This window comes from Phalaenopsis equestris, unplaced genomic scaffold (assembly GCF_001263595.1).
Source record: "Phalaenopsis equestris unplaced genomic scaffold, ASM126359v1 Scaffold000301, whole genome shotgun sequence".
Lineage (NCBI taxonomy): Eukaryota > Viridiplantae > Streptophyta > Magnoliopsida > Asparagales > Orchidaceae > Phalaenopsis > Phalaenopsis equestris.
Genome location: NW_018164743.1, coordinates 1,827,298 through 1,846,736, shown reverse-complemented (window position 1 = coordinate 1,846,736; position 19,439 = coordinate 1,827,298). Strand labels below are relative to the sequence as shown.

At 35.3% G+C, this 19,439-nt stretch overlaps 1 protein-coding gene across 1 annotated transcript in view; it reads left to right on the top strand.

Moving 5' to 3' along the window:
* The first annotated feature begins 2,374 nt into the window (after positions 1–2,374).
* LOC110025533 (transducin beta-like protein 2) overlaps positions 2,375–19,439 on the top strand; it is a 29,188-nt gene continuing 12,123 nt past the window's right edge. The window contains exons 1-6 of the mRNA XM_020726076.1: positions 2,375–2,806; positions 2,888–2,993; positions 3,072–3,132; positions 3,209–3,504; positions 12,198–12,337; positions 12,684–12,758. Coding sequence (XP_020581735.1) covers positions 2,570–2,806; positions 2,888–2,993; positions 3,072–3,132; positions 3,209–3,504; positions 12,198–12,337; positions 12,684–12,758 — 915 coding nt within the window. The 5' untranslated portion in view covers positions 2,375–2,569. The remainder of the gene's footprint in view (positions 2,807–2,887; positions 2,994–3,071; positions 3,133–3,208; positions 3,505–12,197; positions 12,338–12,683; positions 12,759–19,439) is intronic.

Genomic DNA, 19,439 nt, shown 5'->3' with positions numbered 1-19,439 from the left:
ATATATATATATATATATATATTAATAAAAAGGGATAAATCCCTTCCAGCAAAAGAAAAAGGGGAGCTTCCTATTTTTTTCATGCGAAGATGGCTTAGCCCCCAATTTCTCTCGTGGGCGTCGCCCCCCCTCTCCTGTCGTTGCTCTCCGGCGAACTCTCCCGCCATTCACTGCTCCTTGCAGGTGATCGCGCTCGACTGACGGTCACCTTTTATGTCGCCGGCTCACCTTCATTTTTCTGCCTAAGATGGAATACAAGTCGAGATCCCCTCTTTCGCCTGAGCTCCCTCACCAGCGAGCATGCCGCCAACCATCTCGCCAGCCTCTCTCGTTGGCGATCCGGTCAAGCCGCCATCCTTCGCGGTGCAGTATCGATGCCCTAGGGAGGACTCTCCTCCCGGTCGGTATTCCTTGAAGTCGACGACCTTCGTCGGCCTCCCTCTTGACACCGTCGGCCCCTCTTGAAGGCTATGAGTAAATAATCCTTCAAGTGATCAAATGTGGCATTTATAGATGCCACTAGAGATGGAAATTTGTGCCAAAAATTAGAAAAAAATATTACTTCAGTATTCATGATGTAAAACTGCATCAGGATTCCAATCACAATACGTTACATGCACGATCAGACCCCGCCATGAATTAAAATATTTTGTTTTTTTGTATTCAGTGACACCAAACTGTACATGCGACATATTGTGATTGGAGTTCTGATACAATTTTGCATCATGATGTAATATTTTCTCTTAAAATCATGGGGCCAATGCGTAACATTTTTATTTTATAATGAATTTGAATAAAGCTTGTTTGTTTTTATGTTATATCACACTAAATACAAAGTTTATGCCATTCTATGATTGCGACTCTCTTATTTCTCATTAAAACTTTAAAGGAGATAATAGGTCCATTCCTTGGATGTTTTTTTTATGCTACTTTAAGAGTTATGTTACTAATAAGATTTCATTTAGTCGTATTATAAGTTGTTCATATTCCACCTGAGTTCAATCTAATCTTTCACATGCATGTTGTTTATATTAATTAGCAGTTACTTAAAAGAGTTAATAAAGAAGTTAAAAATTAGAACATGTATTTGGGTCTTTATATAAATTTATTAGCAAAGAATTTTAAAAATATAAATAAGTACTTAAATTAGTATTTAGCTACTTTATCATAATTAATCAAGATAATGTATAAATGACACAAATTTTATTTCAATAAAACAATATATATAATATTAAACTAGTTCATTAAAATAATGAGATAAGATGGAATTATGTTAAGTTAAGATGTATATTGATATTAAATTATAAGATATTACTATATATAAATAATTAATCCTAAAATAAAATTTACCTTAAATTTAAATATATTGCCATTAAATATATTACTAAATAATTTATAGCTACACATACTGTATTTAAATAATATACATATATGATATGAGCTTTAATTGAGCTTAATATAGAGTATTTAACAAGTTATTTATTGAACAACATATGAGTTTATTTGTGAAACAATTAAAATAGACTGATCAAGTTTAAGTTTAATTCATTTAACCTTTGAGTTAAAAAAAAAAAAATCAAATTTATTTATTTACTAATTTGAGTAAATTTAATTGAGTATTAATCAAGTCGAGTTCACGTTATTAATCAAGTGTCGTGGTTCATTTACAACTCGAACAGACACTTATCACATAATTTTTTAGGGACTATCTATGTATAGATTTATTCCATAATGAGCTGGAGTCTTAGGTCTATTTTATGATGCAAACATTCCATCTTTATAAATATTGATTACTCCAATATGGATAACCATGTGTTATAACTTTTAGGTTTGATCGGTTTGACTGTGAATTAACATGTGACTGGCTTAAAAACGTCGAATCATATTGAACTAATTTGAACAGGCATGGAGTCGGTAAAAACGGATCAGTTTGACCACGAAAATTATATTTTTTTTACATTTATATTACCAATTTTATGTAATTTACATATCTAAACTCCATTTTTTATATTGATACAACTCAAATAATTCACATCACAAAAAAACATTACTATTATAAAGAAATTCAATTTACACATATGCCACTCAATTTTATTTATTTACATATCCACCATCTAAACTGTAATGTTTTATATTTATACTATTAAAATCATCCATATCATATAAAATATCACTATTTTTTTTAAAAAATGAAATATAAGTTCTCATGCATGGATAAAATGACATGTTGAAACTGAATTTTAGGTGTTAGATATTTAAATACATAGGTACTGATTGTTATGTAAATTTTATGAATTGTCATTTTTAAAAATAAGGTATTTTAATTTTAAATATATTTTTTTGTAAAAAAAAGAAAGTTTAATTTTCTAATTTGACGCACCACTGAACACTCCTATATAAATACCCTGTACTTTCTAATCAAACCATTTCTAAAGTGAGCATGAGCGAGCGCTTTTAAGGGATTCACAAGTGAGCGTCGCCTAGCCAGTACCTCTGTCTGTCTCCGTGGCTCCCTCCCTCCCTCACTTGTTCGATTAGTCATCTCCTTCGTTCCGATAAGATCTTAAAAATGCCGACGCAATCCCCAACCGTCCTAGGGTTCTCCGTCGTCTCCATCCCGCTCTTATCGGCCATCGTCGGCGGCGTGCTCATTCTGCTCTTATTCGCGGATTACTTCCGCCGGAAGCGAGCTGAGGTCGCGACGCTGGAGCTCAAAACTGCGGACCAAAAGCCAGCCGTAAAACCCCCTCCACCCGCCTCAAGAAAGCCCCACTCGAGATCTCACCACTCTCATGCTTCGGATAAGGTTGGTCTCGCTTCTTTGTACTAAATTTCCCCGGCGGTTCCAGATGAGGTCTATTTTGATCGGTTCTTGTTGTAAGATCAGGATCAGAACAAGCGACATCATCCCCTTGATATCAATACCCTTAGGGGTCACGTTGATGCTGTTAATGCGCTTTGTTTCTCTTCGGATGGCAGGAATCTGGCTACCAGTGAGTGAATTTCTTTATGTCTATTCATGGTGTATTCTGTATTTTTTGGCTATTTTAACTAGCTGATTATTTTTGCAGCTTGTTCGGATGGAGTTGTTAGAGTCTTCACTGTGGACGATGTTTCCAATAAAAGTTTCAAGTAGGGCTTTATATCTTCTATCTCTCTTGTTTTATATATCTTCCTGACTGCTGGATCTTTTTTTCAAACTTTGCAGACTTCTGAAGATAAACCTGCCAGCTGGTGCGCAACCTACTGCCATTGCTTTTCTGGAGGAAGCTTCTTCCCTGGTTGTGGCTGCTCATGTTCTTTCGGGTTCCTGTCTGTATATGTATGGCGATGTCATTTTGAAACCTGTTGGTGACAGCAAGCAGCCGGCTAAAGTTCCTGCACCAGAGATCAAATGGGAGCATCAGAAGATACATGAGATGAGGTCTGTGCTGACTCTTGTTGGGGTCCCTGCAACTTATGGAACTGGTGATGGGAGCATGATCGTCGCTTCTTGCTCTGAAGGTGTGGGATATTTTTTAAGTTTAAAAATCCATGAAAATTAAATGACACGCTCTGTGATTTGTATTCTATCCTTTCTAATGATGTAGAACTTAGAATTGGTCTATCGCTTTTATTGCTTCAACCATCTTTGGCCATAGATTTTTTTTCCGGGGCTTTTATTGGCAATTTAAAGCTAATCATGGATGGAAAACCTTTGCGTTCCTGTATTGTGTCTAATTCTTTGGAGTGGTGACAACGTGCTTGCTTATTTTTCCATGGTTCTGTACTCCATTGTCTTTTTTTGCATGTTTTGTCGGGAAGAGAAACTTGGAATTGTTTTGCTTGCAGTATTTTGTATATACCATGGGAATGATAATATAAGGGATTAGCTCATTAAAATAAACTGAAGTTATAATACTTCTGCAATGTATGTCTGTCTCTCTTTACGTCTCACTAGAGCACCCTTTCTCTTCTGCAACACGGAACATAAGCATGGTTTCATTGCGTGCATACTCCTTTATCTACAATTCGCCTCGTGCTACTTATGCATAATTTACCTTTTTCCATAATTTCCACCAGTAAAATTTTTTGATGGGTTTCTATCCCTTATTTAAAAAAAAAGCCCTTTTGACGTAACCAACTGGGTGCCCAATGGAGTTTCCTGGTAATAATACATCTGAAAGTGAATGTGTAAATTTATGAATACCCTTTAGAAGAATGTTTTGAGGGCTAGGCATTTTATGCTTTTTGTAGTTGTCACTTTTACTATTGCATATGCGTTTTTCTTTTATTTTTCCTTTATTGTTTTTTTTTCCAATCAAACGACCCGTAGGGAGTCTAAAAGAACAATCTGTGACGTTAAAAAATTTTCTTTTAATGATCTTTATAATTGATTAGATACTAAGGATGGTGAAAAATATATGTATAAATTAGCCATATAAAGGGAGAAGAAAAGTAAAAATTTAACTCTAAAGTGAATTAAAGATGAAAATCAAAAAGTAATTTTCTTAGAAAAAAAATATTCAACATAGGTGGGTGAGGTATTTTGATAAACTTTTTAATGAAGTTTCTGAAAATACGATCGACTTTAGTGATCTTAATATCGTGAATAATAATAAAACATTTCATTTTTATCATCGCATTAGTAAAAAAGAAGTTGAGGAGGCTTTAAAGAAAACCAAGGGTGGAAAGTCTATAGGACCTGATGATATCCCAATTGAAGTGTGGAAATATTTAGGAGATTTGAGAGTTTCTTGGCTTACTAAACTCTTTAATATTATTTTAAAAAACTAAAAAAATGCGTGAGGAGTGGAGGAAGAGTATTTTGGTCCCCATTTTTAAGAAAAAAGGCGATGCACAAGAGTGTGTAAATTATAGAGGAATTAAGTTGATGTGTCATACTTTAAAATTATGGGAGAGGGTAATTGAACATAGGTTAAGACGCATCACGAAAATTTCTCATAATCAATTTGGATTTATGCCGGGCAAGTCTACTATGGAAGCTATACATTTATTGAGAGGTTTGATGGAGAAGTTCAGAGATAATAAGGAGAATCTACATTTGATTTTTATTGATTAAGAAAAAGCTTACGATAAGGTTCCAAGAGATATCCTTTGGAAAGTTCTCGAGAAGAAATGTGTTGATATGACTTACATTCAAGTCATTAAAGATATGTATACTAGAGCTGTTACTTGTGTTCAAACTGAAGGAGGATTGACTTACTGGACATCTACAGGAGGATGTACCTTGGTGTATGCTTTTTGCTGATGATATCCTTCTCGTGGATAAAACTAGAGAAAAAACCCAGGAAAAACTTGAATTATTCAGGTCTACATTGGAGTCTAAATGCCTTCATTTAAGTAGAACTAAAACTGAATCATGGAATGTAATTTTAGTAGTAGTAGCTCTAATGACAGAAGTGTGATTTTGGGCGATCAAATTACTAAAAGGTGCGAACGATTTAGATATTCTGCGTCTGTTGTTCAAAGTGATGTTGAGATAGATGGTGATGTTAATAGTAGAATTCAAGTTGGTTGGTTGAAGTGGAGGAATGCTTCAGGCTTTTTATGTGATAGAAAAGTACCGCTTAGACTGAAAGGAAAATTTTATAATATGGTGGTGAGACCTGCAATGCTCTATGGAACTGAATGTTTCTCTTTAAAAGAGAAGCATAATAATAAGTTAAGTGTTGCCGAGATGAGAATGATTAGGTGGATGAGTGACTTTACGCTTAGAGAGAAAATGCGAAATGAATATATCTGTGATAGGGTTGGTGTTGCTCCTGTGACAGACAAAATTAGAGAAAGTCGTCTTAGATGGTTTGGTCACATTAAACGTCGACCATCTGATAATCAAATTAGGAGAGTAGATGTTTTAGATTCGACTTGTGTTAAAAAAGTCAAAGGTAGACATAGGAAGTCTTGGGCTTATTGTATAAAAAATAATCTTAATTTACTAGAACTAAATGAAAATATGACACTAAATATGACACAATGGAGAAATATGATTCATATAGCCGACCCCACGTAGTGGGATAAGGCTTTGTTGTTGTTGTCGTTGTCGCTTTTTTTCCCAATCAAATGCATGAAGACTTCATATTTGGAATATTAGGATAATATATTGCACTTCATTTTTTGTGAGAAGGCTTGTTCCATACATCAAATTATCAGTTCAATCATTTATTCATTATATTAGATATACTTCATGTTTGTACTATTTTTAAAGTCAAGTATTGTTGGCAACACTTGGCCTTCAATGCTAGAGCTAAGCACAATTTATTGACCCTCAATGTTGTACTACACCTTAATTTTTTGAAACTGTATTTATGGAGAACAATGATTCACGTAGTCGACCCCACTTAGTGGGACAAAGGCTTGCTGTTATATTTATGGAGAGCAACTTGAACATTTGTGTCATGGGGGCTAATCTGGAGTTGTTTTGCGATCCCAACTGCAATATAGCTACACTGATGCTGGCGTAAAAGGTCGTGGCAACCAATCCCGCAATTTCTCTCATTTGGATCGAATCTGTCCAGACACGAAAGGCGACCAGCTCTTCCACGTTGGTTTAACACCTCCTTTCCATAGGGGTATCCAATCCCAACTATCTAGGGCTTATTTATGTGATTCTTTTGTTTTAAGTTTACATTTTTTTGTGTGTTTTATTAGGACAACCGCTGACATCCGTTCTTCTCTCTTCGAGGGCTGTATCTATAGGATTGAGTGGTACTCTGGCTATATCTCTCTCCCTAGGTGGTGAGTATCTTCTTTATCCCCTTTAGCATCTTCTCCAAGATGCTAGAACCACCGCCGAACATCACTTGTTTGTTGTTTTTTCACTGTATTTTTTCAATTCCAGCCCCTCTTGCTTGCTGCCACTGCTCCAGACAGCAAATCCTTATTGTTTTCTAGTCCAGAACCGTTTTGCTATGTTGTCCCTTGTTGTCCTAGCCCTTAGCTTCACTGCCAACACAATTCTAGCCCCTTCTTTTACTGTCCCAACCTCCCACAACCTATTTCAGTTGCCTAAGTTCGCTCTCCAACCATCTAGCCGACCTCTATCACCCATGGATCGAGCTCTAGTGTGAGTTTGTGTCGTGTTTTTTGTTATTTTCTTTTCTAGTGTGTTTGAGTGCAATTATCTATTTGCTTTCAGTAATAATATTTGTTTTTCCTATTGTGGTTTGTGTTAACTCCAATATTCTTTGGTATCAGAGCTAGCATATCCCTCTTTCTACCTTAGGATTTTTAGCATATCTCGTACCAAACCTATCTCTATCCCCTCCAAATTTTCTTTCCCCACTTTACATTACCATTACACACCTCCTTTCACATACTCACACCCAAATTCTAATCATGCCTCTGAGAAGATAAGTGTTGGATGCCGATCAGGAGTTTACTATGGAAGAGATACAACTCAATGAAATTGAGGAAAGAAGACAATTCAAAGAGGTTACACAAATTTCATTCTATTTCTAAGATAAAGAACCACTTTTCCTAAGATTTGACATGAAATTTTGGAGAAAGTAGAATTTTGAAGTAAATGTGGATTTGACATATTTTGTCAGCCACATGGATTCAGAAGAGATCATCAAATGATTCAATGTCCTATTGAACGAAATGGTGAAATTAGTTGTTAGCAAGTTAATGAAGAGAGCATCTCAGTAGTGGGTGAACTTGAAGGTTATTCGACTGCGAGAAGGGAAGAATAAAGTTAATATCTGGTTCAAGATGAAATTGAGATGCTGCCCTGGTTCCTACCAACTCACTACTGACTGGATATTCAGACTCCAACTTCAAAAGTGGAGAGACCCCATTATTAGGCTACTATCACATCTTACAGACAATGTTCAACTTCAAGATCGTGTGACCGGAGTACACTCAGGGGAACATCCAAGCTGACCCCACCTGAGGAGAAACTTATTTAGAATTGAGAACAAGTGTAGCAAACCAATAGTCCTAAATTTGTCCTGACCAGAAAATATTTCAAGTGCCACAAATTTTGGCATATGAATCAGATTGTAAAACTACTAGAATGATCTATTTCATATATCAAGGACTAGTTGAAGAAATCGACAATGACACCGTAGACATTGAAGAAAGTGAGGAGACAAAGGAGGTGTACTAGGTTCTAACCGATGAGGAAGAAAACATGTGGTTCAAGCTGAGCCTATAGGAGAGACTCCAACAAAATCGTTATTGATCGTCCAAGATGTCCCTAAGTTTGAAGAACCCATAACCAAACACATGACAATCTCAGATCAGAAAATTTTAGAATTTTCAGATATATTGTCTGCTTCATGAGTTGCCTTTGCATAGGGAGGTACAACTTGTCAGAAATGAGAAGCTTTTGAGTTATTTCTAGAAGGCCGCTAGGAATCAATTGAATATTAAATTAAGTTCAACAGTGCACCCCTTGACAGAAGGCCAGACCGGAGGAATGAACCACAACATTGGAAATTGTCTTGGGAGCTTGGTGGGCTAGAATTTCCTACAGTGGGATTTAGGTTCCTTTCGAGAAAAATGTTTTTCTTGAGTGGTTATATGTTAGTGTGATCTAGCTTGCTATATATTTCATGCTAGAGTTGATTTCTCTTGACATACTTGTTTATTTGATATATTCAACAGGGTACGAGGAGTGGGAGAAATAGATTATAGATTTATTTTTGTGCAAAAAGAGGATGAATATTTTTTCTATCGTGATGTGCTTTGGAATAACAGTGCATACAAGTTATCCCACTCCTATTTACCCTAAGACATTTATTTTCCGTTTTTAGATGTTGGGTTTTTCTTCATGTCTTTTGTCAGGAGAACCGTCAACGCTTTGATTTTTGCTTCCAGAGTTGTTTTCAAGGGCGAGCGGTGCTCTAGTTGTATCTCGTTCCGATGTGATGACCCTTCTTCAAGGGTCGAGTAGTGCTCTGGTTGTATCTCGCTCTCGTTGTGATACTTGTCCTTCTCTAACTCCTCCGCATCCCTTCCACTTCGCTACCACAAATTCCTACTTAGTGTAGTTGCCTTGACAATCACCTCATATCTGTCTTTCTGAATCTCCTGCTCTCCCAACTGCCGCTTGCTATTTGCCAGCTACCGAGGATCATTACTCCAACACTAATGTTGCTGTCCCAACCACCTACAACTTTCCCTCCGCCTTCTCCCAGCTTTCTGCATTGCTCCCTCTACCGCGTAAGCCCCTCGCCTTGCTGTCCACTGCCGTTCCAACCTTCGAACCACATCCCTGCAGCCATGTTGTTATTCCAATACTTCTCTTGTCCTGCCATTGTTGTTCCAGCTGCTCAAGACCATTCCTTGTGCCATCTCACAGCTGTCCCAGCCGCCAGAACCACCTCCCCGCGGCCTAGCTGCTATTCCTGCTACCTAGAACCTCCCCTAGCCGTTGTTTTTTCATTGCCCAATCCACTCCCCCCCTTGCCACTGTTTTTCCAAGTCCCTATCGACCACCATTACCGCCCAAGATTCACCTTAGTTAAGTATTTGTGTTGTGTTTGATGCTATTTCAAATTTTTGGGTATCTTGTTATTTTATTTTCCCTTTAACCTCTATTGGTTGTAGCCACCATTTTGTTTTCAATAAAATGTTTATTTCTTTACTTTTGTGACAACGCCTACATGAATTACTTATCGGGAGCTTGCAACCTTACGACTTTCTTCAATTGGGCCAACCTAACTACTATGAGGAGATAAAAGCTTCGAAAGATGAGATCGAATCCCCCAACCTTGCGAAAAACCTTGCGATGGAGCTATTTTGTGATCATAGCTACAGTATTGCTACAATGGCACGGGTGTAAAAAGCCGCAGGAGCCTATCCCATCATTTTTCTTATTTGGACCGAATCGGTCTAGACTTGGTAGGGCCGATCGGCTCTCCCATGTTGGTTCGGCGCCTCCTTTCCATTGGTGGATCCAAGCCCAAGCATCTAGGCCTTATTTATATGATTCATTTTTTTTTAGGTTTGTAGTTTTTCATGTGCTTTGTTTAAGACAACCTCCATGTCTGTTCTTCTCCATTCAAGGGTTGTATCCAAGGGATTGGGTGGTGTCTCGGCTGCATCTCTCACCCAAGGTGGTGAATATCATCCATATCCTCTTACGCATATTCGCCGCGATGCTCCCGGCCGCCCTTCACGCTGCAGCTGCCTTCGAACAACACTTATTTGCAGTTTTTCACTGTAGTTTTTCAATTCCAGCCCTTTCTGCTCGCTGCCACTGCCCCGGACAGCCACCCCTTGCTGTCCTCTAGTTCACAAATATTCTGCCACGTGCACTCAGCAGTCCCAGCCCCCTCCCAAAATTTTTCCTAAATTATTTTTATTACAGGTTAAAAGAAATTATAAAAATATTTTTCCTGCTAGCTGCTCCGGTTTCTAGCCCGCTATGCAGCTCTCACCCGCAATCCACCTTCAGCACCCTACCTCCATTCGCTCTCTGGAGCACCTTTACTAACAAGGTAGAGGGGCATTTACATACATACCACCTAATTCCTATGTATTTACATATCTAAAACGACAGTCAACTTTTTTACATTTATGACCCTCAAATCTTTCATATTTCATAAAAATTGCCACAATTTTTACTTTTGATAGGTGAAATACTTTTTTATGCATAGGAAGGTTGTTATGTAAAATTGAAGTTTAGGTGTTTGATGAGTAAGTATATTGGAATCGAGTGGTGTGTATGTAAATCTTCCTAAAATAAATGGTTTTCCGGCATAAAATGCTAAAAAATTAAAAAAATGGCTTTTCCTGCACTTACTACTCCTAGCTTTCCAATGGTGAATATATAATTTCTCAACTCTTTCAAAATAATTAATGGAAAATTACGTATATAATATTGTCAAAAGCTTGTATATTTATAAAGTCAACCATTATGTTATTTTTTTTTTGAACCATCACATCGTATATTTGTGAGCACAACGATCAATCTATTAGGAATTTAACAAGTATAAAAAGTATTGATTAAAATTTTATGGTGAGTTTCAATATTTTCGTGATACTTAAAAAAGTGATGCGAGAGTGCATTAGTTTTATATTTATTCAAGTTTTAGATGTTTATACATCTAGTCCTCAAAATTAAAGTTAAAAAAATTCAAAAAAACTAAAGGTAAACAAAAGATCATCCCTGGATGTCACCTGACTTCTGCCAACCTCGAATGTTTTAAATTGATTTTATTATTATTTTAATTTTACACATAACCAAACAACTCTAAATTTTTTCAAATACACTACATTATAACCACACTAAATTTTCTTTACACGACATTTATTTTTTGCTGGCTTATAATATTTTACATTGATTTAATTTTTCTCATTTATTTTATACTGAAACTAATATTTTCAAAAAAATTTCAAATGCATTATATTATAATTGTACTAGACTTCCTTAACACTATATTCATTTTTCAGAAAAAAAACACATTTCTAAAAAAAAAATTACGATGATTTACTGCCATATACTGTTTTGTGCCCCCATTCTGGGAATTTTCTGACTCTGCCACTGGAGTCTACCATTGTCTTGGGCCCACCCTACTAAGCTGCTTGATTTGGCGATGTGGCTTGCTCTATATCCCTATTTGGGATTGGGATGTTTACAAAAATGAGATGGAATGAGTCTTAGCATAAAAGGACCAATCTTAATTTTTTAGGTTGTTAGTTCTTCAAGAAGACCATTGATGAAGATGACCTCCAACATTGCTCTGATTGCTAATAAAGCCGTCTTTTTTTCTTTTCTCATCTTCTTTTTTTCTTTACAACCATGCCTTTCTTTATGCAAATTCCAACAATGGAAACCTATACTGGAAAGAATTTCGGAGGATTTTAGTTGTTGACTTATTTATTTTTCCACGCTAGCATTTGGAACAACATAGTACATGCGCTTATGGATGTTTTTCTATACATGGTTATTAAGTTGCCTCTTGTTTGTGTTTGGGTTTGTAATAATTTGACTTCAAAAATCTTATTCAAGCTTGATTAATACATATATATATATATAATATATTAATACTGAACAAGCTAAAAGTGATTGGAGGATGGAGGCAGATATGCAATATTTAAGGCTTTTTTTCGAAATATTTTGTTGTTTGCCTTTGTCCCCTGCAAACTTTCGACATTAATCTGAATAAAATACCTTTTCAGGGTTATAGAGGGCAACTACCTTTTCTACGTATTATAGATTTCTAAATGTTCAACTACCTTTTCAGGCACTGATATTAAACTGTGGCATGGCAAAAGTGGTAAAGAGTTGGCAACTGTTGACACAAATCAGTTGAAGAATAACATGGCTACTATATCTCCAAATGGACGTTTCCTAGCTGCTGCAGCTTTTACTGCAGATGTGAAGGTATACACATTCTGTTCCCACACTTAAACACTATTTTTATGATGCACAAAAATAATCAAGTGCTTTGATCTTTAGGGAATTCCATACGAATTTTTTAATTTTGAAGTTAAATTTTCTAAATTCTTTATTTTCAACCAGTGTTGCTAATATATCTTCTGACTTTCTGCCTTCTAGTAGTACTGGTGAAAAAATGTTATTTTGGTTATATATAATGTTTGTAAGTTATATATAGACACACACACACACACACACACACACACACATATAGTGCGTCTTAATGATGTAACTTTCAAGTTTAATTTTTCTAATTTTTAATTATTAATCACATTTTATTGGTGGTTCTTAGGTTTGGGAAATACTTTATGCAAAGGATGGTTCTGTGAAGGAGGTTTTGAAAGTCATGCAATTGAAGGGACACAAGGTAAGATTCTATGTGTGGAGCAATTTATTGATAATTTAGTTGGTTTTAAATGTGGCATGATTACACTGAAACTGAGTACAATTATTATAGAGTGTTTGTTTTGATTCATTAGATTGCCGCTTAGAAATAAATATGTGTTGGCTAGTTTTTTACTTCTTTTTTTTCCGGTGATCTTTTATAGAATGTATACAACATACAAAAATTTTACTTGGGGCAGCTCACTCATGCATTGATGCTTTTTGTAATGTAGCTAATGTTAAGCCTTTTTCATATCTTTTTTTTTTTGTTTTTGCTTGATTTTTTAACGAAGTTGAAATCACTACCTTACATTGGCAACTCCTATTCTTTAAAATGCTCGTTGTTTACGGCACTGTTTTTGCTTGATATTTGTCACAATTTTAGTGTTTGTCGTGGTTGTTGCATCTCTTTTACTGCTGATAAAAAATGAAAGTAATTTTATCTGCAGAACTTACTTGTAAATCGTGTTTCTCAATATGTATTTTTGGAGCTTCTGTGTGAGCTCATGTGAATATTTTAAGTTGTTTTCTATGAGTGTTACCTATGGGTGTTACTTTTGGGCTGTCAGCATGATTGTCATAGAATTAGGTATGTGGAGTAAGTTGTCTTATGAGCGAGAAAATTAAGCCCAGCACTTCAATTGCTAATATTGTATGATCAATGCTGTTCAACATTGTAACTAATAGAGAGGAGGATTATAATGATAAATAAGTCTCTTCTCCATTATGTTTTTATGAGGAATGCAATGTTTTGTCAGGTGATGATGATGACCTTTTTATTGGGCATGCTTGTCAATATCAAATAATGCATCATATCGCAATGATCCCTGTGTTGCCATAGTGCATAGCGTATGACATGGCACGTGCTTTTTAAATATGGCAATATATTAAAAACTATGAATAAAATGCTCTAAATATGAATTACTATTTAATTGAAAGATAAATTATCATGTTAATAAAAATAATCAAAGTGAAAGGCCTGAACAGATAAATTTGTTGAAGCATTGTCAAGCCCTTCTCCTTTCATTGCTTGGTGGGAGAAAGAGTTTGCGATGCGTGGATTTGAAGCAGAAAGAGGCTTCAATATTAACTGGGCTGTAGTGCTTGTTGTGAGCTGACATTGTGCAATGTGTGGTTTGAGAGGTGTGTGCTGCATGTGGCTTTTAAGTAGAGAGGGATGAACGGGGCTTTCAAAACAGAAGAGTAGGAATGATGCTTGCAGACTTGCGGCAAGCGATGCCGAGAGTTTAATGCCTTTAAGTAGAAAGAATCAAGGGAGTAAGTTGAGCAGGATGCAAGGCTTGTGGATGAGATAGGGTTTAATATTAATTAAAAATAATTAAAAAATAATATACTTATTAATTTTTAATCTGAAATCATGTAAATTAAAGTAGCACGCATTATGTGGGCTATGTGCCACACGCTATTGGCTGTGCATGGTGCAAATAACACATGCTATTTTTAGCCTCCTATGTTGTACTATGCGCCATAGTGCAATCTATCGACGTTTATGGTCTTGGGAGTATGTTGAGGAAGCCTATGCAAGGGCACCAAATTTTTAATGTCATGTTTTTCCACTTAAAACTCACTATACACCAAAGATATCTGATATTTTGTGCTATACAATGCTTTAAATTTTTGTTGGACATATATGATACTTCAACTGGTTGAATACAGATGTAGCCCTCTGTTTGTAAGTATAGTTACCCAGACTTGGAAAAATTGTTGAGCTGAACATGTCAACGGATATGGTTTTAACAATATAATTTGTTTGAATAGTTTGCAGAGTGATTAATGGGATTAGGCTCCTAATTTGATCCTTTTGCTTTTTATCTTATTGTGATGACAATCACAATCATTCTTGAAGCGATATTTGGTTTAAATGACAGCCCAAACCTCATATTTAATATGACACATTGGGATGATGCGAGTGAGGGAGTTGGGAAGGTGTTAAGTGACAAATGTCGCATGGTGGCTTTTCAATTAATTTAATCAGGGATTTTGAGGTTTGCAGGTTACGATGATGTTGATGAATGGGGATCTTGGTGGTCACATTAGACCAGGATGGCATTAAGGTGGTGAAGAGGTGGCCACTTTAGCCGTGACAAAGGAAGATCAAAAGAAACTTGGCAGACAATAGCATGGTCGGGAGGGGTTAAATGGTGATAGGAGCTTGAGAGAGAGAGAGAGAGAGATAATTGTAAAGCTCTTCTCTAAGCTTTACTTTTTTTATAATATCTTGTCCCATCCCTCATATCTCTCCCTTCATGTTTTGCCCATCGTTAAACATGTCAAATTTTGCTTCCGATTTAACTTCCTTTTTCGTTTTAACAACATTTTGTTTGTAGGCATTATGCATATGCGTGCCAATTTAACATGCATGCATATATCCAATGCGTCAACCGTCAAAATAAATAAAAGGAAAAAGAAAGGAAAAAAATTTAAAACACCTAACTTACTCTCACTCACATGCCATAACCATTCTTGCATGGTCTCCACAGCCCTCCTTGTTTTTGTTTCCTGTAATACACATGAAACATAAACCGCAAGCCTCCAACTTGACATTTTCCTATCTAGTTCAAAACCCTTATATCTTTGTTCGCATTACTAACCCACAACTGAAGAATCCCTCTCCCTTTTGTTCGAACTGAATCCCCCATATCCCTTCCTTTCTCTAGTTTTCACACAGAAACCTTCTCCATCACTTCATTCATCCATGCAGCACATATTTTGTCTCGTTCAAGCGATATAGTCTCGACTTAGGCTAGTGGGACAGCAGTGACGGGATACCAACATACAAAGTCTTCTGAAATTTCTAATTTTCTTCTTCTTTGATGCCTCAATTTGAAGCTACGCTAATTTATCCAACTTTCTCCCTATGGTCGCCTTCCCTGTCGCCCCACACCTTGTACACCGCAACTCTCATCTTCCTCCTCCAGAACCTACGTCTTCCTCCCACTCTAACTGTACGCAACATAGATCTCCGTAACTCTTGGCTCCTTCCCTGCACCGAAACCCTACCATCTCTGCACCAGAACCCTGCTTTCTCTACGCCGGACCCCTTCACCTCTGACTCGAATCTACGTTGTTCCGCCCTTTTTGTTCCCAGAGAGCTCAGTGCACTCCCCCCTTCTCCATTCCTTTTATTCACCCAAACAAAAACCTATAGTCGATAGCCCCACTTGCTGCTCTAATTCAACTCCCTATTTCTTCATATTCAATCCACTTACCCGAACCTAGCCCTAGCCAAAACCTATGCTTCTCCGTGCACCGAGCCCTTCTTTCCCCATTTTACTATTTGCAAGTCGATAGCCCCACTTGTGTGTGTGTGTGTCTGTGAAATATTTTATATTATTATTTTGTATTGTGTTACTTTGTCGTCAACATAGTTGACTTTGTTGATTCTAATAAAAAAGGTATGAAATGAGGTGAGGGAATTTTTGTAAAAAATACCCATTCGAGGAAGCTTAAGTACCTATTCAAGGAAATAAAGTATTGTTTAGGCAAAATTTTATACTTGTTTGGGAAAATTTTTATAAGAGTCAGGAAATTTAGTGCTTGTTTTGGGAAACCCAATTACCTGTCTTGGGAATTTAGTAACATTCAAGAAAAACTAAGTATTTATTTGGGGAAATATGCATATTTGTGTTTTGACTTTTTGTAGGTAAATTGAATTCTCATTTGCCTTATAGACTGTGTGTTAAAATATATTTTATTTGTTCCCAGGTTGCAGTGTCTCTTTGCTTTGATCAGCGTGTCTTACAGACAGTGGGACATGTTGACATTCTCTTCAGTGTCTCTAACATGGGTAGACATAGGGAGGTTGCCAAAAATTCGAGTGACTTGGACTTACAAATAACTTAAAATTTTAAAATAATTAAACTTGTTAAAATGGTTTAGAATTTGAACTTGCAAACATATTTGAAATCACTTGTAAAAATTTGGAAAATAAATTAAATTTAGGCTCTGAGATTTGAAAAAAATATTTAAAATTTAGGCTCCTATGTTTGAAAAATAAATCAAATTTAGACTTTCAGGCTTGAAAAATAACTCACGTGTGGACTTTAAGAAAAAGACTTAATATATTTGGGGGCAAAGATTGACTTATATATGAAATATCATAAATTGGGGGCAAAACTTGGCTTAAATATGAAATATCATAAATCAGGTTGAAAATTTGACTTATATGTGAAATAACATAAATTGAGGCTAGACTTAAGACATGAATGTCATTTCTAAATGCTAAAATGAAGACCTAATATTCCTGCGACTGAATTTGCAACACATTCGCTAGTTAAGAGAAGATCATTCTTATAGCCCCAAACGAAATTGTATTCAATATCATAATAATTTTTGCAAATGTTTCAAATTGTGAATGATTTCAAGGTATATAGAATTCCATGTTTATTTCTTAAACCCAATTCTACACTCTGAGATTTGTGAGAGTATTTTAAGATTTGTATGAGTGAAAGTTTGGATATTCTCAAATTGTTTATGTTTTGGAACACTTACATAAATAAGTCATCTTTTCATAATTCCAGAGTTCTGCATGTGCCTCTCTAAAAAAACTTCATTTCAAATTCATATTTTAGGAGATCATGCAAGTTGCTTCAAGTCTATAAAATTGTTGAAACTATTTGAATATATGAAATTCACCTACATGTGCTCTACCAATTTAAATATGTATTTAAATTTAAATGACCTAAGAATGTTGCGCGGTTTAATGTTAAATGTTCATTCATATAGTCTGTTTTTTTTAGAACCACGTAAAATTCTTTTGAAACTTTTATGATCATTTTAAATTTAAATAATTCTCATGTTTTAAAAATTAAATCCCAAATAATTAAACTATACACGCTCTCAAACAGGCCACTTTGTCTATAGGACAGGGTCTTATGTTCTAGTTAGCTAGTTCGATCTAGATTCTCTTAAGAATTAGAGTCAATGAGTCTAGTAATTTCATTATAGATGGTTAAAAATGAAATTTTAAGATTAAAAATGGAGAAAATAATTAAAATATGTTGCCTTAAAATTTTGATTTAAAATCTTATTCAAAGTATTCAAGACTGATGTGTCCTAATGTAGAATAATTTTATTTATTTGATAAAAAAAATTGTTATTTTATTATTATTACATCATTGGAAAAAATATTTAAATAATTTAATATTTATTAACTCATCTGGTTCAACCCTCATTGAATTGTTGAATCTTCAATTTTTTCTTCAGGTTAAATGTTTGGTTTACTTATCAAAACCTTGGACAAAATTACTAATAAAAGTCTTGGGGATGGGTTAGCTGGACACTTCTAGATTTTAATAATGAATTAAGTTTTATTTTTATTAATGCTCAACCACAGGAGAGCATGGTATTGTTAAAAGGGTAATAAGCTTGCTTTTTAAGTGCAGAGTACAGTGTTAAGTTTGTACATTGTTTTGCATAGAAGTTGGTTACATTGTAAAGCATAGTTAAATCGGCGATGCGTGCACTTTGTTGTGACTTCATAGGGTGACTTCATGGGGTGCACCTCCTCAATTGAAGTAGCATGTTTAAGCCATGGGTTAATATTATGCATTGTTCATTGCATCAAACACATGCTCTATGTCTTTGTATATTTTATATTTTTTTCTTGTTAATATTTTTGTTAAAATGACATAGATCATTCATAATTTTGGTCTGTACTAAAATGTATGATTGTTAAATATTAATGCTTCATGCGAAATGTGCACTTCAATTAATTGAAGTGTGTGTTTTGTTTGTGCATTGTGCTGAAAACAAAAAAAAAAAAAAAAAATCTTTTGAGCATTGGCTTCCTTGTTAGAAGAGATATTTTAAAAGTTGGTGTTTCTCTTTTGGCTTGTTGTGTTACCATCCATTCCATGTTATTTTTCATGTAGTTTTCATACAACTTGTTCTAGTCACATTCAAGTAGATTTGATCTACCAATGTCAGTTGGCCTCCTTCTAGACTTAGCCTGACCATGTGGGTATGCTTGGTCATCATGCCGTTTAGCCTACATCTGGATTATTTTAGGCAATTTTGGTGTAATCTTTTTGCTCAGCCGTATTGCTTAGCTATTTGGTTAACCAAGCCCAGCATCAGGAAGTGCCTCTTTTATCTGTACTATATTTTTCCATTGTATAATTTAAACAGAGAGGATTAGATATCCTGTTTATTTCTATTTTCAATAAACTAAGTTATTCTGATAAGATGTGGTTTTGTGATATTTTTAACATGTGAATCAACCACTTAACAGTGAATCTAGATTCTAATGAAAATTACTTAGCGCTATTGAGTTTAATCTTTGCATCCGTTTTAGGTTTATCATTTATTTTCAAACTTCTAGTTTTTTTCTTAAACCCACTTTCTCAAATTGATGTTGTATGCATTGTGTCTATTGTTGGTGCAATGATGCAATACATTTGATTAATGTTTTGTTTTCTTCTTTTCCATTAGTTTGTGTGACATTCTATTATTTTTCATTTGATCATAACAAGTCTATGTCAGTATAGCTTTTCTGACTTTGAAAGTTATCACCGATCTAGTGATGAAAGTTTATGCGCATGTACATTTGTATTTGTGTGTAGATGTATGTGTGTGGATATATATATATATATATATATATCAATTATATTAAACAGAAAGGGGGACATAGAGGTTGTATAAA